The 23,654-nt window shown below is 40.1% G+C and overlaps 2 protein-coding genes across 6 annotated transcripts in view; one reads left to right on the forward strand and one right to left on the reverse strand.

Annotated features, from left to right (window-relative positions):
• Positions 1–12,005, reverse strand: OLR1 (oxidized low density lipoprotein receptor 1). 2 transcript variants are annotated; one of them, XM_042945795.1, is made up of 6 exons: positions 11,252–12,005; positions 8,618–8,719; positions 6,642–6,887; positions 2,983–3,122; positions 2,562–2,677; positions 1–2,073 (listed from the first exon to the last, which is right to left on the reverse strand). In XM_042945795.1, exons 1-6 carry the CDS (start codon positions 11,325–11,327, stop codon positions 1,929–1,931), a joined length of 825 nt encoding a protein of 274 aa, XP_042801729.1. In that variant the 5' UTR covers positions 11,328–12,005; the 3' UTR covers positions 1–1,928. The 2 variants fall into 2 exon arrangements, 1 of the variants encoding a protein (XP_042801729.1); XR_006204689.1 differs by lacking the exon at positions 1–2,073 and having other exon boundaries at positions 2,590–2,677; positions 2,782–3,122.
• Positions 2,293–23,654, forward strand: part of TMEM52B (transmembrane protein 52B) — a 26,028-nt gene continuing 4,666 nt past the window's right edge. For 2 of the 4 annotated variants that reach the window (XM_042945796.1, XM_042945800.1), the window contains exons 1-3: positions 2,293–2,426; positions 19,981–20,126; positions 22,263–22,306. In XM_042945796.1, the coding sequence (XP_042801730.1) occupies positions 20,073–20,126; positions 22,263–22,306 (98 nt within the window). In that variant the 5' untranslated portion in view covers positions 2,293–2,426; positions 19,981–20,072. Of the gene's footprint in view, positions 2,427–15,046; positions 15,153–19,138; positions 20,127–22,262; positions 22,307–23,654 lie in introns of those variants that run through there. The other 2 variants (XM_042945799.1, XM_042945797.1) reach the window with 2 other exon arrangements.

Raw genomic sequence — 23,654 nt, forward strand, 5'->3', positions numbered from 1 at the left:
AAAGCCTGAAATTATAAAATGTCTAGAAGAAAACAGCAGAAAGTTTTGTGACCTTGAGTTTGGCAACAAGTTCTTAGAGACAGCAGTAGAACCGTGAAAATGGACTTCATCAAAAATTAAAATTTTCTGCTTTTCCAGAGACTGAGAAGTCATAAACTGAAAAAAAAATCACCAAAACGACATTTGATAAAGGACTTTTACCCAGCATGTACAAAGGGCTCTCGAAATGTAACAGTATAAAAACAAAGAACTCAAAACTTCTCAGAAGATCGGTACAGCGCTTTATCAAAGAAAATATGTAGACAGTAAATAAGTGCAATAAGTAAATAAAAAGATCTCAAGATTATTTTTCATTTAGGAAATGCAAATTAAACCAGAGTAATATACAACCATACGCCTATCAGAATGGGTAAAGTGACAAGACTGACCATACCAAGCATCAGCAAGGATGAGGTGGAATTGGAACATTCATACACTGCTGGTGGGAATACCAAATGGTACAAGTTTGGGGCGAAACGTTTGGCAATTTCTCAGCTAGCTGAACATACACCTACTGAATGGTTCTGACATTAAACTCTTACGCATTTACTCAAGAGAAGAGAAATGCTATGTGCATACAAAGGCTTGTACACAAATGTTTATAGCACCTTATTTTGTGATAGACAAACACCGAAAACAACTCAAAAGATCATCAACAGGTAATTTATCCACAAATTGGGGTATACTCATGCAAGGGAATCACATTGAATATTTTAAAAGGGGGAAAAATTGATGCAAACAACAAGGCAGATGAATATCTGTCTTCCTAGGAATGGTCCAGCTTTTCTTTTTTGGATACAGTTGGTGCTACATTCTGTGCAACGAAATGGAAAGGCTTCCTTTAAAGTAGGAAAACCTGGAAGGGGAGGTAGCCGGGGACTAGAAACACTGAAAATAGAAGGAATACTTCAAATTCCGTCTGTTTCTGTTCAGCAATGTTTCCGCGGCTGGCTCAGTTTGCTCCTTAACTGAGTGTCTTCACTGGTTGGCCTGGTATGTTTCCACATTAGCACAGCATAACAGAGTTGAGAAGAGGTCATCTACAAATGGTGTGTACTTTAGGGAGAAAAAAAAAACACAAAAACTATTTTTGCCCCCAGCACCATGATTCTAACAAATACTCTCCTGAAGGAGTAAAGCTATATTAAGCTGTCCTTTGATAGAGAAAGGATGAAGAAGTCAGAACAGATTCAGAGACCAATAAGGAATTGTATTTGGTTCACTGAAAAGATGATTCTATTTATAGTTACCTCCCGGAACATCTCAATCACACCAAAATGTGATGTTCTGGGTGTGTGTGTGTGTGTGTGTGTGTGTGTGTGTGTGTGTTTTGGGTGTGCACGTGCGTAAGTGGTGGAGTGTGAAGACAGATCGCAACTTAAAAGACGAACAAGTGGCAGCTTTTAAGGTCGAGAACTCAAGTTCCTTGATTCCATTATGGGCTTTTCCTCTTTTCTGTTTCTTCACCGGCTCTGTTCCCATGCAGATTTCCCCTTTTTCGCCTTCTGCTTGCAGGGGGTCAAGTTCTCCATTTTCCATTTTCTATGCGGTTTAGGAGGGTGAGGGGGCAGATGGCACTGAGGTAGAGGACTGAGTACAGAGGGCTGCCAAGACTTGAAGAGGAGTAAAACTTTAAAACATAGAAAGGGGAGAAGGTTTGAAGGCTGGCAGGGGGATTGGGGAAACCAGGAGAAAAATAGAAAGAGACACAGAATCAACATTTTGGATGTCTCCAGCCAGGCATCTGCAGACCTAGTCTCTCCTAAGGAATTCTGCAGTCAGCTAATAACAGGCAGTTCGCAGGGCTCTCTCGGTTCACGCCTAAATGATAAAGTACAGCTTCAATTCCAGAAGAAAATTCTTCTCCTTTGCTTCCAGAGCCTTCAAATTCACCGTGCTCTCACTAGATTCGCCTTCTTCTGACATATAGTAAATGCAGTTAAAATGCAGTTGTCAGCAAAAACAGCTCCCCTTTGTATATAGGCACAAGTGCCTGAAGGATACCTCTGGGAAAGAGATCCCTGGAATCGAAAACTGCAGATCGGGAAGAAAGAACAAAAAAAGTAGATTTACTGCCACCTTGTGGTCATAAATTTAACCTTTTTTTTTTTTTTTTAATTTATTTATTTTGAAAGTGAGAGCGAGCAGGAGTGGGGAATGGGTGGAGAGAAAGAGAGAGAGAGAGAGAGAGAGAGAGAGAGAGAGAGAGAACGCCAAACAGGCTTTACACTGTCAGCACGGAACCCAATGCGGGGCTTGAACTCACTACCTGAACTGAGATCAAGAGTCGGATGCGTAACCAGCTCAGCCACCCAGGTGCCCCTAACCTTGCCTTGAAGCAAAATGCGGGAAGGAAAACTCAAGAGAAGGTCGGAATGATTAAATGGGTAAGTCTCTGTCTGGCAGAGGTGGGGAAGGAGGGGTTCAGAAATCCCCCCAGCTTCTCCCTGGCAAGAAGAAGACAGTGTATGGAATGTGGAAGCCGCTTCACTCACAGGGTCAGCAAAGAACAGGAAACTTACAAGTGGGGCATCAAAGGAGAGCCATCCTCCCAGAGCCATGAGCTGCTCGGCTTCCTCAGAGACAACCCCATCCAGAATGGGAAACTGGAATGGGCGCTTGCTCGCTGGATGAATTCCTGTGGGGAGTGATAGTGATCGAAATTGATGATAAAGTCAGTGTGGTCGTTTTAGATTAGAGTCACAAAACTGCAGAACCAAAAGAGATCTTTGACGTCCTTACTGTAGTTTTACAGGAATGTTTGGGAAGCTGAAGATACTATGTAACCTCTCTATCCCGGGTCATGTGTGTACTTAGTGGCCAGATGAGGCCAGAAAATAAGTATTCTGATACTCAAACAAGTGCTCCTCCCCCAAGGGTGTAAACCAGGTTTGTTCCCCATGAGGCAATACTCCAGCCCAACATACAACCATAAAAACTCACCAGATCATCTGTGCTGTTAATTTTCAGCATGTGGGCATCCAAAGACAAGCAATGGTTCTGGCTTTTTTCCCAATTAAATGGGCCAGAGGAGTATAGGTAACAGTTTGCTTCATGCCAGATCCAGTCTTGGGGACAAGGAGCTAGGAAGATAGCACATCTAATCAGTGAGTGATGCCTGAGTAAAAATATGTCTACAATTCTTAAATCAAGTCTTCCCTCAGGACAGTCACATGTATATCATTTCCTCCTCCTCTTCTTCTTCTTCTCTTAAGTTTTACTTATTTCTTTTGAGAGAGAGAGGGAGGGGAGGCAGAGAGAGACAGAGAGAGAGAATCTCATGCAGGTTGTGCACTGTCAGCACAGAGCCTGACACAGGGCTCGAACTCACAAACCACGAGATCATGATCTGAGCCGAAATCAAGAGTTGGATGCTTAACCAACTGAGCCATCCAGGCACACCACCTATCATCTCTTCTTAATTAGAATTATACCCAGACTCTGCAAATCCCTCAAGAGACTCAGAGTCTTTATTTCTCTTAAAGTATTCTGATTTTAGTACACTAAATTAAAAGCAAGGCTGTCGAAAAGCAAAATTGAGCTGACATGTAACTTGAGAATCTGATCTATTTTTTTTTATTTTTTTATTTTTTTTACGTTTATTTATTTTTGAGACAGAGAGAGACAGAGCATGAACAGGGGAGGGGCAGAGAGAGAGGGAGACACAGAACCCAAAGCAGGCTCCAGTCTCTGAGCTGTCAGCACAGAGCCTGACGCGGGGCTTGAACTCACGGACCGCGAGATTATGACCTGAGCCGAAGTCGGTCTCCCAACCGACTGAGCCACCCAGGTGCCCCTCTGATCTATTTTTTAAAGTTCTGTTTGGAGTAATGGAAGTAAAAGTTTGGGGAATGGATACATAATAGTAATTCTGCTATTAAAAAGATACACTGGGGACACCACGCTGGCTCAGTTGGTGGAAGGCATAACTCCTGATCTCAGGGTTGTGGGTTTGAACCCCAGGCTGATCGTAGAGATAATCTAGAAATAAAATCTTTATAAAAAAAAAGTATGCTTATGTATTTAAAAACTTCGGTTTTTCAAATAATGAATTTAGGCTTCAATACTGTGCTTACTGGGGGCATCAGTCAGTTAAGCGTCCGACTGATTTCGGCTTAGGTCATGATCTCACAGTCATGATCTCACCTTTGTGTGATTGAGCCCCTCCATGTTCAGCATGGAGCCTGCTCGGGATTCTTTCTTTCCCTCTCTCTCTTCCCCTCCCCCAACTCTTCGCACATGGGATGCCTGTGCATTCTCTCCCTCAAAATAAATAAACGTGAAAAAAATTACTGAGCTTCCTGTTTCTAGACACGTGCTGTTCAATACATAGCCATATGTGGCATTCGAACCACCTGTATTTCTTTTATTTTTTTTAAAGTAAATCCTACCTCCAAGGTGGGACTTCAGCTCACAACTCCAAGGTCAAGAGTCACACGCTCCACCACCTGAGCCAGCCAAGCACCCCTCGTTTAATTAAAAAAAGCTTTTTGTTTTATTTAACAAAGGAATATCACTATGGGCCCCAAAATGTTGGCAGTTCTTTCCACATGTTAACTCATTTCATCCTCATGACAACATGGCCAAATAGGTTTTATTCCTGTTCTTCGTTGGGCACACGGAGGAAATGGGAATGTATGGGAATGGGAAACTTGGCAGGTCCCTCGAGGAACCGCGTGTTGAATCGCTACATGGCACTACCTCTCAAACTCCTGAATTTGAATCAATTGAAGAAATATTTCTTGGTGTCCTTCGAGACATTTTGATACAGAATCTTGGGGTAAACGTGGAAATGGCCATTTCTTAAGAGCTACTGGAGTGACAATGTTGCACACCAAAGGTTGACAGCCACCGCTAATTTCGTACTCAAAACTTGTCTCAAACTTGAGAAAGCTGGTTGGTTGTTTGCATGTGGTATTTTACTATTAATGTTTTTGAGAATCTTCTGCTTGGTGAAAAGCGGTACTTTATCTGCCATCTCTACTAATTGGCCTTTATCTGACGCGGTCAAGGAATGGAATGTTTTACCTGGGCTATCTACCAGTGAAAAACACATTGCTTATTATTTTTGATTGGTTGCCCATGCCTGGAATCTCTGGGAGATGGTTCTGGATGGCCGTGATGTAGATTTAATCTCACACAACTGATTAAAAAAAATGGTTTCACAGCCCTACCTGGGGAATAAATCATTTGGTTGGTATGTGGCTATGTCTGCTTATGTAAACATTCCTGTCCTTGATATATTAGTCTCCTTCCTTACACCTTATTAGAGATGATGTAGTCTTTCGTTTCCTCGATAGCTCCCTCTTCAATAAAGAGTTGAGGGGCGCCTGGGTGGCTCAGCTGGTTAAACGTCTGACTCGACTTCAGCTCAGGTCATGATCTCACGGTTCGTGGGTTCAAGCCCCGCATTGGGCTTGGGATTCTGTCTCCCTCTCTCTCTGTTCCTCCTCTGCTTGCTCTCTAGCTCTCTCTCAAATGAAAATAAACTTTAAAAAATTACTTAAAAAAACAAAAAGATGAGATAACATGTCTGACACTTGCTAAAGATCAATTTATCTAAAAATCTCTCTTCTTTTGGAAAGTTAAATAACCCTCTACATATTGAAGGGCTTTATTAACTCCAAAACTTTATAAAAAACTGTGTATCATTATTATTATCATTTAACTCATCTGGCTATCAATTTTTCTCATCCTTAAACCAAAGCGATCTGTGGGTATTTGCGAACTGTTATCACATAATCCTTTTTCAAATAAATTACATCGTTGAGATCCACGGACATGTGCAAGCAAGAAACTGGAGAAATCTTTGTTTATTAGTGGCAGTTAGTTACTAATGCTGAGAATAGGGCACTCCTTCATACACCTTCAAGGAAGCAATGCATCTCTGAAAGGATCTCCGTCTCACGTCCCTTAAATCTCCCTATGATGAAAAGCATATGCCTGATTTAATTGCGTGTTGTAGAAAGACTAAATGACACAGATAACTCTGTAATAACAGCAGAATTCACATCATCATCCCCTTCTTATAGATGCTGTTTCCACCTGCCTCCTAGATTCTGAGATTAAATCAATTCTTCTCAGATAAACTGACTTTCTGGGCCCTTCGTATTTTTTTTTTTTCTTATCTAAAGTACCTACCCAACACTTCAGGTCAGCCTGCCTCTGATGATTTAATTTAAACAGATGTAGCATATTTTAAGAAATAGTGTTATAGCATAAAGTTAATGTAGAGCTACCCAGGGACAAAGGAAACCCCATAGGAAAAGAAATCAATGATTAAGATACATTAGAATGGAAAGAAGTAAGAATCTGTGGCAAAGGGTAGGGGTGGGAGCATTCTTCCAGAGAAGTCTCAAAACTAGAATTTTAAAAATTGAGAAGAGTTCGGGGCACCTGGGTGGCTCAATCGGTTGAGCACCTGACTTGGGCTCAGGTCATGAGCCCACAATGGGCTCCCTGTTGCAGCCTGTCAGCACAGAGTTGGCTTCAGATCCTCTAACCCTCTCTCTGCCCCTCCCCTGCTTGCGCTTTCCCAAAAATAAATACTTAAAAAAAATTTTTTTTTAAGTAAAGAAGAGATCCCTCTCCACCCTCCATACCTGAAAAGTTTGCTGCTTTCCTCAAAGCTTCTTGGAGATTCAGGTTCTGGTGATGAAGTTCCATCTGTTTCTTTGATTTTTCATCCAGCTTCTGTGTAAGGTTTTTTATCATCTCCTTGAGTTCCTTTTCTGACTCCTGGGAAGCTTTTTCTGCCTGCCGCTGTGCTAAAATCTGTCCCTCCAGTATAATTTCCTGGTGGGTAAGGTTTGCTTGATGTTGCTTTAGGAGACCAGACACCTGTGATACTAAATCAGAGCTGAAATAAGAACTCCATTACCAATCTCCAGTAAAAATCCCTCCACTGGATTTTGAGGAAACCAAAGAATCAAATCAAATGATCTATTTTGACAGCAGAGAAACTGCTGGAAAATGACCCAAATTTACTCAGAAATTATGGATTAAAAAGTTATTGGGTATTTCTGCAGCATTTTGTCTAAATATCAGGAACTGTCACAAGCACTTTTGATCAAACAAAACAAAATAGGATTTTACTTATTATTGATGGTTACTGACAAGTTTAAAGGCTGTAATGATCTAGATTCTAGATAGATGAAATAACCCAGATCTACAACTTAAATACACAAGTTTAAAAGTTTAAAAGCAATCATAAGATAAGTGGTATATCAGTGACATAAATAAAATACAGTCTGAAATAGATGCTAACCAGACACATTATCAAGAGCAATTGTCATTAATGATCTACTCTGTTTGTTTCTTTATTCTTCTGCTAACTCACTACCCTTTTGAACTTCCTAATTTTATTTAAAAACTGTGACACCCTTTTATTGGAGACACAGATTTTAAGTTGCTATGTCAAAACAGTTTCAAACATTTTTTGTTTCTTAGGATTTTTTTTTTTTTTTTGCCTTTTCTTCAGCACATTTTAGGAAGGGTGAGGAGAGCATAAAGTTTGTGAAGTCTAACAGGCAACTAATATTAAGGGTCAAATGTCTCAGTTCTGGAAGCTTGATGGTTCGGTACAAAACAGACCCCTTGGCTTGAAGGCCAGATCTGACTCTGTTGTAAAGTGATTCTTCTCACAGGAAGACTCATCCAGTCACCACCACTGAGTCAAGGGCACTTCTTCTAGTCATTAGGGAAGGCCTTAAGTGTTAACAGATCGAAAAAAATAGTTTGTGATCTTAACCAACAACTGAGAGACAAATAGCACTTAAAGGCTGTAATGATCTAGATTCTAGATAGATGAAATAACCTAGATCTACAACTTAAATACACAGGCAGATAAGGCAGGTGATCTGTACCATTTTTCCTTCTTGGGCATTCTCATTCTTCTTATCCCTTCTTTTCCTGTCAATATCCTCTTTTCTGAATGGCCATATTATAAATTCGAATTACATTTATTTTAAGTGTTTCATTTATTAAGAGGGTGTTTCTGATTCTTAAATTTATTTTTTTAACTTTATTTATTTATTTTTGAGAGAGAGAGAGAGAGAGAGAGAGAGAATGAATCACGAAGCCCGATGCAGAGTTCAAACTCACAAACCAATCATGAGATCATGACCTGAGCCGAAATCAAGAGACAGATGCGTAACTGACTGAGCCACCCAGATGCCCCTCTGATTCTTAACTTTAAATTGGTATTTAATCACCTCTATTAAAACTCAGTGTGAACTGTATGACATTTCTTTTCCTTCTGGGTCTCTTAGGGGATCTCGTGGCTTAATTGCTTCCAATTATTTTCTTTCTCATCATTCCAGGATTTAAACAGACTTTACCCATGAAGTTATAAAAACAAAACAAAACAAAAACCCACCATTCATAATCTTCATTCCACGTCCCAGTCAACTTGAGGGATAAGCACAATACACTTACTCATCTTTCAGCTCATTCTAAAAACAGTTTGCCTAAAACGCATCCAAATCAAGGATGTTTGTAGTTGTTATGAAACCAATGAATTAACCATGTTTGCAAGTTCTCACTTTGTCCTCCATCACTTCCCTGTGCTAGTACTTACCTTGCATTATCAGCATGATAAGAGTCACCAGTAATCCCAAGCAAAGGACCCCTAGAAGCACAGCGGCAGGGCACCACCACCGAGAAGAAAGAAAATAAAGACCTAGAATGATAGAGGATTGAATCAGAAGGACATAAACGATGGAAGCAAGACGTCAAGCAATTCTTTGCAAACAGTCTGTACCTGGTACTTTGCACTCCTTACCTCTAGTCCTCCCAAGGGCTCTGCCAATAGTTCATTACCCATATTTATAGATGAAAAATACAGATAATATAAGTAATTTACCCATGGTCACACATTTGACGCTGTTTAAGAGCCAGGATTCAACACCAGGTATGTGATGTTAGGTATCCGATTCTAAAGCTTATACTCATCTATTCTCCCTACAATGACTTTCCAAGAAACCCTCAGTCCAACTTTGTTCGATCAACTTTATATTTTTAATATAGATCGTGTGTGCGCATGTACACACACACACACACACACACACACACACACCTCACATACAGTGTGTTTTATAAGTAGCATACCATAAAAGAAGGTCAGATACCAAGCAAATAAGCTTTAGTCAGTTAATCAACAGACTGCCTCAAAGAATTGTTTTTGTGCTTTCAATTTTTATTCTACTGAAATTACATCTTGGAACTGAGGTATTGACCAAACAAAAATAGGAATGAAACTTCAATACTACCCTGACTCATATTAATGTCATGTCCTATACTCACACCAGCTGTGGCCCTGTAGTTACAAGAGGAAAGTTCATCATTATTATAGATAAAAATAAATCATGTAGCTCCCAGGTATATGAATGCCTAATTATGTGTTCCATCACTAAAAAAAGCACAGATATTTTGGTTCAGCAGGAAAATATCTCACATAACGCATCTGGACTTCTCACCCTGTACAATACACAAATAAGGCACTGGTCATGTTATCCTTTATATGTAGACAAGGAAACCCAAAGTTTCAGTGAATTGTACAAGATCACACAGATGTTAAGATCCAAACATAGGCCTTTAATCTGTTAGCCGCTATGCAGCATAGAACACTGCATCACAAATTTCCAGTGTGAATGTGCAATGATCCAAATCAATTAATGGTCGAATATATTCACAGAGTTCTCATTATGTCAAAAGCACTTCTGTTAGACTTTAGAGATGAGACAGACACAATAGAAATTGTAACAGGAAGAAATACAGTTCATTCACTGGTTCAAAAGTTGTTAAGCTCCTAGAGTGTATATGGCAAATTGGCAGAGAAGTAGGAGATAGTTGTGTCTCTTGCAAATAATTGCCTAATCCTAGCTTGGGGGTAGATATCTGTGTAAATCTTTCAACCAATATTTCCCTTTGGTCCGTATTCATTCTATACTATAGAAGACCAAATATGTCTACCACTCTTGAGCGATGAAACTCCCGAATTTTTAGAAGAAATCACAGGATCCACACCTGTGTGGGGAAGGCACATACTCCCATTTTCTACAGGTCACCCTTTGTCCCATTTCCTGGGTAGGTAGAGACCATTAACCCAATCTCGGCTCCCGGTAGTGATTTTCTGATCAGAAAGCAATTGGATTCTTTGTAGTAGGTGATTGATCTAATCAGGTTCTGAGAGAAGATTTAGCTTCATAATGGTAATAAAATTCAGGCCTATTTACTACATGAAGAATGAGTGAATGAATGAATGAATGAATGAACAAATGACTATTGTTGACTTGTAGGTTTACCTGTAAATGACAGCACTGTTTTCATACCAGGTTAAGTTCAGCAACTCAAACATTCAATCATTCCATGTTCAAACTTATTTTCCCTGTTGAGGGAAATTTCTATCTTGTTTATGGGAACATGACATGGAATGTCTTTATCCAAATTCCTGACAACACTTGTATTGTACAAATACAACTTCCCCTATTTGTATTTTATTCCTTTCTCTGGGAATGGGTATAAGATAAAAGGCAGTTTACTCAGACTGTCTGTGGAATTGGGATTATGAATTAATTTACATTTAAGGAGTTTAACTTACCGTATATATCAAAAAATTACAATTTTCAAGGCAGTGGTACACAATAAGACGTGATTTGCGCTCAACTATACTGAATACCATTTCATCTGCTTTGGATAATTCATAAAAAGATATCCTGTTTTTTCAATGCTCAAGAAGACTTATTATAAAAAGTATCATTGTATACACTGGGTGAATTCAACATTTCCTTAACCTTCTGATGGATTGGATTCTTGATAAAGGGGAGGTTGTGATACAATTCTTCTAGCTGCCTGAAGATGAGTGGTTTTGTTAATTCCCCTGATCCCCAATTAGTCCTCTGTAAAAGGGGGATTACAATAGTCCTAATTTCAAGATGTAAAGATTCAGAGAAGTAATGCACGTAGAGAGGATATCAGAGAACACAGCCTATGATAAATGTTCCATAAAAATTATTAGTATCTGCTACATCATCATTCAAAGCAAGTTAGTTCATTCACATCTAATTTTTCTTTCTTTTAAGTAAGTGTTACTAATTCTACACTGTTTTTCCACACTCTGGTGTTTAAGCTGTCTAATCCTCTATTCAGTTCCTTTACATGTTGAGCTAATCCTGGGATTCTGTCCCTATGTACATTCACCCACCCCTAGTACCTTTAGCTTTCTCTCCATTTGGCTTCTGGTCGGGTTGATCTTTCATAGTCGTACTCTTAAGGTCATCAAAAATCATTTCCAAATTCACTCCAAGAATGAGAGAGTGAAGCAGTCAAGGACTTCTGCATAAAGTAAAAATTGGTGAGCTCCTGCTGGAGTGCTTAAATAGCTACTACTATCTAATTGAAGAATGACTCAATCATTGGTAGGAGGAAGAAGAGGCTTTGCTTCACACTGGGAAGTCGGCTGACGCAAATTCTTGGGTTATGTCTATTGCAAGTGGGGAAAGTGGTGATTCTGCTAAGTATTTCAGGATGTTTCACTAGGTAATTTATGAAAGGGAAAACTGTATTTTCCGTGAGCATTAGAGGAGAGCCAGTTTCCTCTGTCCATAATTCCAGTGTCCCTATTTGTTTATTTCACTGTAGCAGACTTTCTCTATATTGTAACTTTCATAAATCTCTTTTAATCCTGACTGTTTCAATCAGCAATAGATCAGAAATTTTTGAGGTAATCACAGGATTCATCTCTAGCCATGATGACCATGATAATTTTAGAACTTAATTCGAAGCACTATTTCATACAGTGGCAGTGTAACATCGCACCAGTGAGAACACTGGAGCCAGAGGGAGCTAGTTTCAAATCTTTCCTTTGCTAAGCCCTTGATCTATAATCTTGGAGCCCTGGATCTATAATTTTGTTTTTGTTTTTTTTGTTTTTTAGAGAATTGTCTTTTTTCTTCTTCTTTTTAATGTTTATTTATTTTTTTTCCAAAGGAGAGAGAGACAGGCAGAGTGTGAGCCAGGGAAGGGCAGAGAGAGAGGGAGACACAGAATCTGAATCCGGCTCCAGGCTCTGAGCTGTCAGCACAGAGCCCGAGGCGGGGCTTGAACTCTTGAACCATGAGATCTTGATCTGAGCCAAAGTCAGACACTTAAGTGACTCAGCCAACCAGGAGCCCCTGGATCTATGTCTTTGTCTATAAATTGGGACATTGGAATGTCCACTGGATAATGTTGATAATGTTGCTATAAGGATTCATGTGAAATATTGGCTGAAAATGCTAAGTACTGTACTTCAAACATAAGAACTCAATAAATTATAGTTATAATATTAGTAGTAGTAATATTTAGCATAGTTGAATTACCCAGAAAAGAATACATTTTACACATAATTGGAGTCACAAGACTCTTCATTGATCTCGCTGTAAGGATGACTATATGAATTCATTGATAGAATTCTCACCTATTTTTTCTTTACAACCTCCTAACCAGAGAAGAAATGTCTTACTGCAGTTATGCATACTTTTAAAAACATTTTTCATTTTTGAGAGAGAGAGAGCATGAATGAGGGAGGGGCAAAGAGAGAGGGGGACAGAGGATCGAAGTGGGCTCTGAGATGACAGTCGCGAGCCTGACGCGAGGCTTGAACTCATGAGATCATGACCTGAACTGAAGTCGGACGCTCAACTGACTGAGCCAACCAGACGCCTCTACATGCTTTTGTAAAAGTTCTTATTTACTAGAGATATTTTCTGAAGTATTTATGGGCAGAATGATGGGATATCTGGAATTTGCCTTAAACTATGCCAGGGAAAAAAATAAAAGGAGGGGATACATAAAAGAACATTGAAAAAATATGCATACATAAATAAAATACCTAGGAAACTATGAAGAAAAATCACTGATATTGACAGCCTAATTAGGATTCCTTTTCCCTCCTCCTTCCTGGATTTTTTATTTTCCCTTTTTCTGTGCCAGGTATCTGACACCAAACTGAACATAGTTCATCTGTCACTTAAAGTTTTGCTCTGTGATACAGTTCACCAGAAAAGCTCAGCATGTAGCAAATATATCCTGGTCAAATCAGCTTGTAACAAATCAATGCTACTTACCTTTATCACTCAAGCGCTACCCAATGTCCTTTGACTGTAAGTGCCAGAAAGCAAGATTGCTGCCTGAATTCACCATGGCGACTTTCGCATAAATAGAATCTCAGGAAAGTGTTTTTGATAATGAATTAATAAATGCTGAAATTACATCTCAAGGAAGAGGGCACTTTATCATTCCCCACAGTGACTCAATTATTTTGTATGCCATCAATATTCTAGTGGATTAAGATGAGATACAGATGTATACTTGTTGACATGGCACATTTTTCCTTTTTTAATGTTTATTTATTTTTGAGGGGGGGAGGGGCAGAGAGAGAGGGAGACAGAATCTGAGGCAGGCTCCAGGCTCTGAGCTGTCAGCCCAGAGCCCGATGCGGGCTTCGAACCCACAGATTGTGAGATCATGACCTAGACGGAAGTCGGACGCTTAACGAACTAAGCCACCCAGGCATCTGGACATAGCACATTTTTCTTGTGAGCTAGTTACCTTTTATGGATTGTCCTAGGAAGAAGTGTCTTGGAAAGACATATGTGTCCATGTAGCTAAAACACCCAAAGATACACCCAGGACTAGAAAGAACAACATTCTTTGAAGGAGGCCTAAGATTGAGCTAGATTTCTCAGACTTCAGATGTTCACCTTCACATCCCACCCACGAAACCAAGGACGAAATAATCATCCATTGTGCTTGGGGTCAATACTCATAAGATGCTCCCTAAGCAGTCTGGGACCTGGTGATGAGCTCTACAAATCCTGTACTCCCTTCAAATACATTTTATTTTCTTAAAAAATCCTCTGCACTTAATATCTATAGGTAGGATTGCCATCACTGTGGTAGAGTCCCCTTCCTAAGGAAAGAAAACAAAAACAAAAACCTCAAGGCAACCGGGCTATATATGACAACATCCTTTTGATCTTGTAACATAAGACCACTTAATCAGACTACATATTTGTGTGTTACCGTTTATGGGAGACAAGGAAGTAGAAAATATATTTTAAAAACTATACCACGTGGTGTTCGGGGCTCGGTTCTTCGGGTGCAAACCCAACTGAGGGGTGCCCACAGGAATAAAATTGCTTCCTGGAAAGAAAAGCCTCTGTGTCACGATTCTCTGTGCAAGAATCCTGCTACATCATCAGTTTCCCACCCCCTCATTTTATATACTCTAATAGAGCACTCTATTGATTTTCCATTCCATTAAAGTTATTCCCTCTCTCCAACAAATTACAAGCTCTTTATGAGTAAAGTTGGATCCCCTTCTATTAAGAAAAGCTTATTCTTTCCTATCGCCCTGGAATACCATATAGGTTATAATATTCTGCAAACAGTAGGCAGTTAATACTTGAGATTCTTAGCTACTAAAACATCACCAGCATAAGCTGGATTTTAAAAATACAAAGGCATTTAAGGAAAATATGTCTTCATTCTTTATTTTGAGAAAGTGGAGCTAATGCCCAGAAAATGTAAGAGATTTACTAAACGTCTCTTTTCTACCTGAAGCCAGACAAGAACTCAGCTCACTATTCTTCTTCTCCAAGTTAATACTCTGTAATTTTCATTTTTTTAATTTTAAAAAATTTTGTTTAAGTTTATTTATTTATTTTGAGAGAGAGAGAGTGAGAGCAGGGGAGGAACAGAGAGAGAAGGAGAGAGAATCCCAAGCAGGTTGTGTGCTGACAGATGCGAGGCTCGAACTCACAAACTATATGAGATCATGACCTGAGCCGAAGTCAGACACTTAACCGACTGAGTCACCCAGGTGCCCCGAAACTCTGTAATTTTACTTTTTCTTTCATTTTTTAATGTTTATTTATTTTTTAAAGAGAGAAGAGTGTGAGTGGGGGAGGGCAGAGAGAGAGAGAGGAAGACACAGAATCCAGGCTCCAGGCTCCGAGCTGTCAGCACAGAGCCTGAGATCATAGAGCCCATGTCAGACGCTTAACCCTTGACCAACTGAGCCACCCAGGTGCCCCAAACTCTGTAATCTTCGAACAGTGACTCCAGTGATGGTGAGTAATATGTGTCAACTTGTCTGGGCCACAGGGTGCCAAGATATCTGGTCAAACATTTTTCTGAGCTTCCCTGAGAATGTTTTTGGATGAGATTCCCATTTTAGTCAATGGGGTAAAGATTTCCCTCCTTAATGTGCATGGCCTCGTTCAATCTGTTGAAGGCCTGCATAGAACAAAGACACTAATCTTCCTCCAAATAAGAAAATATTCTCCAGCAGCCAGCCTTTGGGTTGGAACTTCACCTTGGCTCTCTTGGGTCTCAAGCCTGCTGCTCCACATTACAGATTTGGGCTTGCCGGTCTCCATAATTGCATGAGTCAGTTTCTTACCATACATCTTTCTCTATAAATATGCACCCTCTTATTGGTCCTGTTTCTCTAGAGGACCGTGACTAACATAACTCCTCATTTCTTCCTTCTCCCGGTTCCTGGAAACCACCATTCTATTTTCTCTTTCTATGAACTTGACTACTCCAGGTACCTCATATAAGTGGAAACATACAATATCTGTCCTTTTGTGTCTGGCTTATTTCACTTAGATTAGGGCTTCACGATCTGTCCGTGCTGTAGTACGTCTCAGAAGTTTCTTTTTATTTTTTCTAATGTTCATTTATTTTTGAGAGACAGAGACACAGAGCACCAGCAGAGGAGGGCCAGAGAGAGAGGGAGACACAGAATCCGAAGCAGGCTCCAGGCTCTGAGCTGTCAGCACAGAGCCCGACGTGGGGCTGGAACCCACGAGCTGTGAGTTCATGACCTGAGCCGAAGTTGGATGCTTTACCGACCGAGCAACCCAGGCGCCCCATGAATTTTCTTTAAGGCTGAATAATATCCCATTGTATGTATATACCATATATACATTTTATCCGTTCATCCATTGATGGACGTTTGGGTTTCAAAACCTGTGGGATAATTTCTACAATCCTTTCGTGGCAGATAGCTGGACGAAATTCACAGACTTTAACTAGTTCTCATTTCCTGCCCCCTGATGTTGTTCATGCCCTTGTGTAATCTTCTCCCCTTCAGTGTGGGTGGTATCCATGGTTTGGATGTGCCAAAGTGATAGAATGTATATGATTATGTATTTGTGATTACATAAGTTATAGTGTTTATTTTGCTAAAGTTTCTCTCCCTCCTCTTGGCCAGATTTAAAGAAGCAAGCTTACAGAAATCCTATAACCACAAAGAAATGAATTCCTGGGGTGCCTGGGTGGCTCAGTCAGTTAAGCATCTGACTCTTGATTTTGGCTCAGGTCAGGATCTCAGTTTGTGAGTTTGAGCCCCACATCGAGCTCAGCGCCCTCTGTACTGGCAGCAAGGAGCCTGCCTGGGATTCTCTCTCTCTCCTTCTCTCTCTGCCCCTCCCATTCTTTCTCTCTCCCCTTTTCAAAACAAATACATGAAACATTAAAAAACAAAGAAATGAATTCCCGCCTGAGGTAGCTTGGAAGCATATCCTTCCCCAGTTGAGTCTTCTGATGAGAATACAACCAGAAGACATCTTGACCTCAGCCTGTGAGACCCTAAGTAGAAGACCCAACCAATCTGTGCTCATACTTCTGATCCACAGGCACTGTGATATATATATATATATATATATATATATATATATATATATATATATATTTATATATAATGTGTGCTCATAAAATTTGTGGTAATGTGTTTTATGGTATATAAAACTAATAATACTTTGATAAACTTAATCCCTTCTATTTTGTTAAATTTCCTTAAATCGAATCCTGAGTGTCAATGTCTCTGAGGTTGTCACTCAATGCTTACATTGTAATCTTGATTCATAAGATAGAGCACTTCCTGGTGGAGTCGTTGCAAGATGAAACTGATGTCTTCTGCTTTATTATCTATTTTTGAAGCTATGGGTGCGGCCCAACTCACTGCTCAACACTTTATAACTCGTGCTTGGTGACTCACAGTAAAGATAGTCCTGGACTCTATTTCACTGAGGCACAGAAAGGAAGGGAATTCATGGTTGGTCATCTGACATAGGCAAGGTCAAAAGGAGAATAATCAAAGGGGCCAGAAACAAGTAATTTTTTAGCTCCACTTGTTACAAGTTTTGTATAACAATTTCCTTAGGCATAAGTGAAAGACCTCTATGTACATGTACCCTCCATTGGTTCCACTCCAAGTCTTTAACAACCTGGTCAAAAGCTAATGATTCACAAACTTAATAGAACTACAAAATTGTGTAGGATTGAAATGAGGTCGTTCCCCTCCATCTCAGCCACCTTCCCTTCCAGTCTGTACCCTGTTTCGTCTTCCTACATGGATCCTCTCTCCTCTCTCAACATTCGGGATGTAGAGGTTTTGACAGGGACAGAACTGGGGGTTAAAATTGCCACAAGGCATAATCACTCTCATTAGGATAAACAAGAAGTTCTACTTCTCTGAAGAATAATCCAGTGAGGAAAAAAAAAAATGCAGTAGTTATTCTAAGAAAGAATATTAACAAGGAGGTCATTAAAAGAATCGTGTTTTGTTCAAACCTGTTAGAAAGCTGGAGGGCAAAAAGGTGATGGCAATCACATGCAGGAAAGTGCAGTGGGGGCAAAGATCATGGTAATGGGCAAACCTGTTCACTCAGGTTTGGCTGGGATGATTGGGGAAGAGATGGCCAGAACAGCAAGGGGAAATATTCAAAATTGGAATACCAGGAAAGCTAAAACATGGCCATGGTAATAATATACTGACAGGACATCAGTTATTCAGCATACTGAAGGTGAAGGTCACTGGTAAAACTGAATGGAAATCAAGAGAATCCTTGTTAACACTTCTAAAATACTCGTTACATCAGGACAATTATGTGCATTTCACACACATTACCTTATTGAATCTCTATAAGTCTATGAAGTAACATTATTACTATTACCCCACTTTGGATAGAATGAAGCTGACCCAACAGGGATATAATAACTTGCCCAAGATCACACAGCTATTAAGTGAGACAGCAGGTATTTAATCCCAGATAACCTAGCTAGGCTCTTAGCCATGATACTCTATTGCATCTCTGACAAGAGAGAGAGAAGGGAAAGATTAGTGATGTTATCATGTGCAGGACACTCTAAATAGAAATAGAAATATTCTAATAAAAATCCTTCATGTCTTTGGTGGTATTTTCTCTGTGAAACAACAAGTCAAGTGAGCATTCCTCTCCTGTTTTGTAAAAGGGAAAATTAAGGCTTGGAGAAACGACATAATAATTTAGTAGAGAGCCAGGGATTTTCTGGTCTCCCGGTCCTATGAAATACTTCCCACCTTGCCAAGTTTTCTGCTGAGATTTGAAAAATACTCTTCATCTTAGCTCCATCTTCCTTACTTTTTAGAAAATAAAGCAATGATCATTTAGTTTTGGAACTTAATGTTATCTAATCACCAGGCTTTTCTGTCACTATTTGATTTCCTTAGCTAAGAGAGAAAGAGGAAAAAAAAAAAGTTATGTTCTCCATGCTCATTTAATGCTGTGTGGGGACTCTTTGAATCAATCCCACCCCACAGTTGCCCTCAACAATCACTCAGTAAAATTAGATATGATCTAAAAGGTGGTTTTATTCAATTCTTATGAGACAGATATATGTGTGTAAACTAATGTCTAATTTTCTTATGAAATACTTTGCATATTGAAGTTTTTTTGAAATACTTTATGAAGTAAATGATTTCTGACTTAAGTATAAATCACTTATACAGCATTCATTTGTTCCTATAGATATGTTTCTTTACAACTATTCCCTTGCCATGTTTGCTCATTTTTAAATTTTTTATGTTTATTTGTTTTTGAGAGAGAGAGAGACATAGAGCGTGAGCAGTGGAGGGGCAGAGAGAGAGAAGGAGACACAGAATCTGAAACAGGCTCCAGGCCTCGAGCTGACAGCACAGAGTCCGACGCAGGGCTTGAACTCACAAACTGCGAGATCATTACCTGAGCTGAAGTCAGATGCTTAACCGACTGAGCCACCCAGACGCCCCGATGTGTGCTTATTTTTATTCTGACTTTAGATTTTATTTAAGAGAGAGAGAGAGAGAGAGAGAGAGACAGAAACCTAAAGACCTATAGATCTTGGAACCTAGCTAAAACATTTTTTGTATGTGTCTGTCTGACTTATCTGTTTCAATGAGAACTGAAGTCAGGGTAGAGGGGAATTTCGTGGTCACCACCCAAACATTCTAATCTCCAAACCTGCTTTCCTCAAAGATGGGAGAGTTTTCCAGTCCATTTGTCAACCTCTCAGTCCTACTGCAATGGTTAAGAATAAATGACCCAGAACCAGGAGAGTTGATTATCAACATAGTAAAGGGGAGGGTTTCAGAGAGCAGGAGAGGAGGGCTAATCACATGGAGAAGGGGAGTGAATGGAGGTTGGCAATTATTCAACAGTCGCCCTGAAATGTGCTGGTGAAGGACCAAGAATATTACTCTTTTTCTGATGGAGACGAGAACTTATTTGATCACCAGCAATCTGCCTTTGAGCCTCCTAAAGTTAAGTTTCTCACCACTGCCTAGAGAAATACGTAATTCTGAGGACTGATGTGTCCTCCTTGAATGTCTTCTTTTTGGGGACAGTGGGAGAAAGTTAAAGACCTACAGAAAGGATTACTAATAGGGAAGGAAGGAAGGCAGGGGGAAGCGAATGTGGATAACATAAAAACAGAGTAGAAATAGAGAAAGAAGCCAGGATGAAAGGGGAGAGAAAGACCACAGAAAATAAAAGCCCAAAGGAATAAGAGGACAGAACAAAAGAGAGTGAGAAAGAGCGAGCGCGCGAGAAGAAGAAAACTGATTTACTGCTGAGAAAAGTTTGTCTCCTTAAGTCCTCTAGGTCCAGAAGTCTGACCTAGCACAGAGCATGGAAAGGAGGCAACAGACACCCAGTCCGTGATCCTGGAGAAGCGGTTCAGCCCCCATGGTGATGCAAGCCCAGGCCGTGACAGCCTCTGCCCTGGTGTATTTCATCCAGGTGAGTGTGAAAACACAAAAGCAAACCTTTGTTTGTTTGTTTGTTTGTTTGTTTCTCAGATAAATCGACTCTCAGAAGACCCTTGGGGGAAATGGATGAGAGGAAAGACACATATTGGACCAAAGGGGTCGTGGGGAAAGAATGACTGGAATGTTTCCTTAGTGTTATAGTGTTTCGCGGTCCATGAGTGGCTAATGACATCAGTGAAATGGGGAGGGGGGGGTGGCAGAAATTAGGGCAACCGGAGATACATGCAGGGTAGCTATGGTAATTCGGAAGGGCCACTTATCAATATTTCTTTTAGCATCGTATCACCCGTCCCTCAAAATCCCAAATGTATTATCAAAAAGAATGACACAGTTTCCCTGAATGGAGTTTCCACATCAGCACTGGTACAGTTCTAACAGCCTAGGTGTCTCCGGATCAGAAATAAGTTAACAGAGGAAAAATTCTTTTGAAATACTTTGGACTTTTTATTTCTCGCCACTAAAAATCAGAAGGCCCTAAGTAACTCATTAGCTGAGAAAAGGGTCATTAGACTGATGATCCTGGACAACTGTCAAGGGGAAGTTTGCATAGCTAGCAAGGGATGGACTGTCTGTTTTGATTTCTATGTCCTCGTTAAAATAATGTCTGCAAATCCATTTCTTTCTTCTTGTATTTTCCTTTTGCTTCCTCTTCATTTCCTTGCTTTTCCTTTTCCTTCTTGCCTCTTCTTTTTTTCTCTTCTTTTTCTTTCCTCTTCTTCTTTCCCCTTCTTTCTTCTGCTCCTTCTCCTCCTCCTTCTTCTTCCTCTTCCCCTTCTCCTTCTCCTCCTCCTCCTTCTTCTTCTCCTTCTCCTCCTTCTCCTCCTCCTTTTCCTCCTCCTCCTCTTCCTCCTCCTCTTCCTTCTCCTTCTCCTCCTTCTCCTTCTTGCAATAATACCCAAACGAAGTATTTTAGCTGTTTGGCACATTAAGCTTTTCTTACCTTTAGTCAGGAAAAAGAAACACAGAACCAGGGCTGGGCTGAGAAAATACACTTTGTCACCCTTAGTGACCAACCTTTTTAAAATAAAAAAAAAAAAAAAAGAGAGAGAGAGAGAGAGATTCTCAAATGTTGTCTGCAGAAGACACCTGGTTAGTCCTTTTACAAACCCTTTTTGCCTGATGTATCGTGATAGTGTGTGTCCCCTCTCGTTTCCATAAACTCGCAATGAGCACAACTCTCTGTTCCCTGTTGAGGGCCTTTGTGGTTTTTGTTGTTGATTTCCTGGAAATATTAAGTCATTCAAGTTACTGGAAGAGAGACACAGTCTCTGAATGCAAGTTTCTCTATTTGGGGAGAAAGTCAACTGAAATACAAGGTAAAAAAGGAGTAGAAGCTTTCATTATTATTAGCAGAAGGGACTTGCTAGCAATACCGAGGAGTCGTTAGAGCAGATTTATCCCTTGTTCTATTAATTCATTCAACGCATGTATAGGATAAAGGCTGATCTGAATTCTGGCTACCTCAGTGGGAGCACACAGTTGGTCATGTTAACTTAAATTCCTTTGCCTCCATCACTTAATCTTTCAAAATAAGGTTAAGTATACCCACCTACATGATTATTGCAATGAAATGTTAAGACATAGTGAAAATTCTTAGCTGACTGGCGTATCGTAGCCACTGAATAAATAAAATTTTTCCCTTCCTTTGTCCCCTTCTCTTTTTTCATATAGTGTGTTATTGATGCACTAAGGGAATAAAAAAGAGGAGTGGTCTAGAATGCAATTTGTAACTGGGAGAGAATTAGGAAGACAATAACAATATCCTGAGGGACAGATCAGGAAATTTCTAGGACAAACAAATTGATTTAAATGCTGCCTAAGGTGTAATGCTCACCCACCTCCAAAAAACAAAACAAAACCATAACCTCCCCCCCAAAGCCAAGATATTTGTTCCTCCAGGTTCTCCCATTTCAAATATAATAATCAGCGGGCATGGGAGCAATGAAAACCAACAATCCTCAACCTGCCTGACCCTCTGACCTCGTCCTCATATTTTCCCGGCTGTCTCCATGCAGTCTAACAACGCAGAGTCATGAGGAACAGTCGATAGGCTGCTGAGCAGAGCAATGAGACATTTCCCTGTCTGAGACTATTTCCCTTCCTACAGCTTCCTCGGGCAAGATGTGAGGAGAACTGTGTGAGTCCTGAACAGTAAGTATCTGAGACCCGACTGGGAAGCAGGAGAAACAGACAAAAACATTAGTACCCAAAACAGGGTCAAAGGGTCATCAGATATCTGTGACTTCCCTTTATCTTTACTTACACGACCATCAGCCCACTAATCACAGACAGGGTTATCCAAAAATAAAGACACTCACCACGGTGTCATCCTACGTACTTAAAATCACTGACAGCATTTTTTCCCCCCATGGCCAATCTTCCCCTTAAAACATCGGAATTAACCTCCGTTTATATAGTCACAGAGATTTGCAAAAGGTTTTCTTGCTCATGCTTCTTCGTGACTCATCAAGACAGACTAGGTTCAAAAATCTCATCCTGGGCAGATAAGTTTGGGTAATTCCAAAGTAGCATCACCACCTGAGGTATGAAAAGCATTTTCCGTATTTTAGGGCATATCACTATTTTTTTTTTCTAGATTTTTTTTTTTTTTATTAGTTTTCTTTATTTTTGAGAGGCAGAGAGAGACAGAGTGTGTGTGGGGCAGGGGGGCAGAGAGAGAGGGAGACACAGAATCCAAAGCAGGCTCCAGGCTCTGAGCTGTCAGCCCAGAGCCCGATGCGGGCCCTGAACTCACGAACCGTGAGATCATGACCTGAGCCGAAGTCGGACGCTCAACTGACTGAGCCACCCAGGCGCCCCGGGGCATATCACTATTTAATGCACATGTCCTTTAGCTATGACTTTGAGGTCATTATCCCTTAATCTAAACCTATCACGATTAGGTCTTACATAGACACAGAGGACACACAAGGGGAAGAGATTCATTTCACTTGGAGGTAAATTACTTAAAAAAAAAAAAAAAAAAAGCAGGGCCAGTTGGAACAAAACAGTTGCTCAGAGTGAAGGAAAACACATATTTAGACATGGGAAGGGTTTCTCAATAGCTAAGTCTGTTAAACCCAGGGGAAATGGTGGTGGCCTTGACTGCTTGTCACACTGTCTGAGGTTTTAGACACCTACCAATATGGGAAGAGTCCGTTTTTGTTTTTAGCTGTTATGTTCTTTATTATTATTTTTTCCATTTTTATTTAATTTATTTTTTAAATTTGCATCCAAGTTAGTTAGCACAGAGTGCAACAACGATTTCAGGAGTAGATTCCTTAATGCCCTTTACCCATTGAGCTCATCCCCCCCTCCCACCACCCCTCCAGTAACCCTCTGTTTGTTCTCCATATTTAAGAGTCTCTTATGTTTTGCCCCCCTCCCTGTTTTTATATGATTTTTGCTTCCCTTCCCTTATGTTCATCTGTTTTGTCTCTTGAAGTCCTCATAAGAGTGAAGTTATACAATATTTGTCTTTCTCTAACTGACTACTTTC

The sequence above is a fragment of the Panthera leo genome, chromosome B4 (genome assembly GCF_018350215.1).
Source record: "Panthera leo isolate Ple1 chromosome B4, P.leo_Ple1_pat1.1, whole genome shotgun sequence".
In the NCBI taxonomy this organism is placed as follows: Eukaryota; Metazoa; Chordata; class Mammalia; order Carnivora; family Felidae; genus Panthera; species Panthera leo.

What these genes read in the sequence shown, in the direction of transcription:
- OLR1 (XM_042945795.1), bottom strand. Translation starts at nt 11,327, where the DNA reads ATGATTTTTGATGACCTTAAGAGTACGACTATGAAAGATCAACCCGAC. An exon ending in GAAAGCAGCAAACTTTTCAG is followed by an intron (nt 3,123 to 6,641) that starts GTATGGAGGGTG and finishes CTATCTTCCTAG; the next exon opens with CTCCTTGTCCCCAAGACTGG. An exon ending in TCTCCTTTGATGCCCCACTT is followed by an intron (nt 2,074 to 2,561) that starts GTAAGTTTCCTG and finishes CCCGATCTGCAG; the next exon opens with TTTTCGATTCCAGGGATCTC.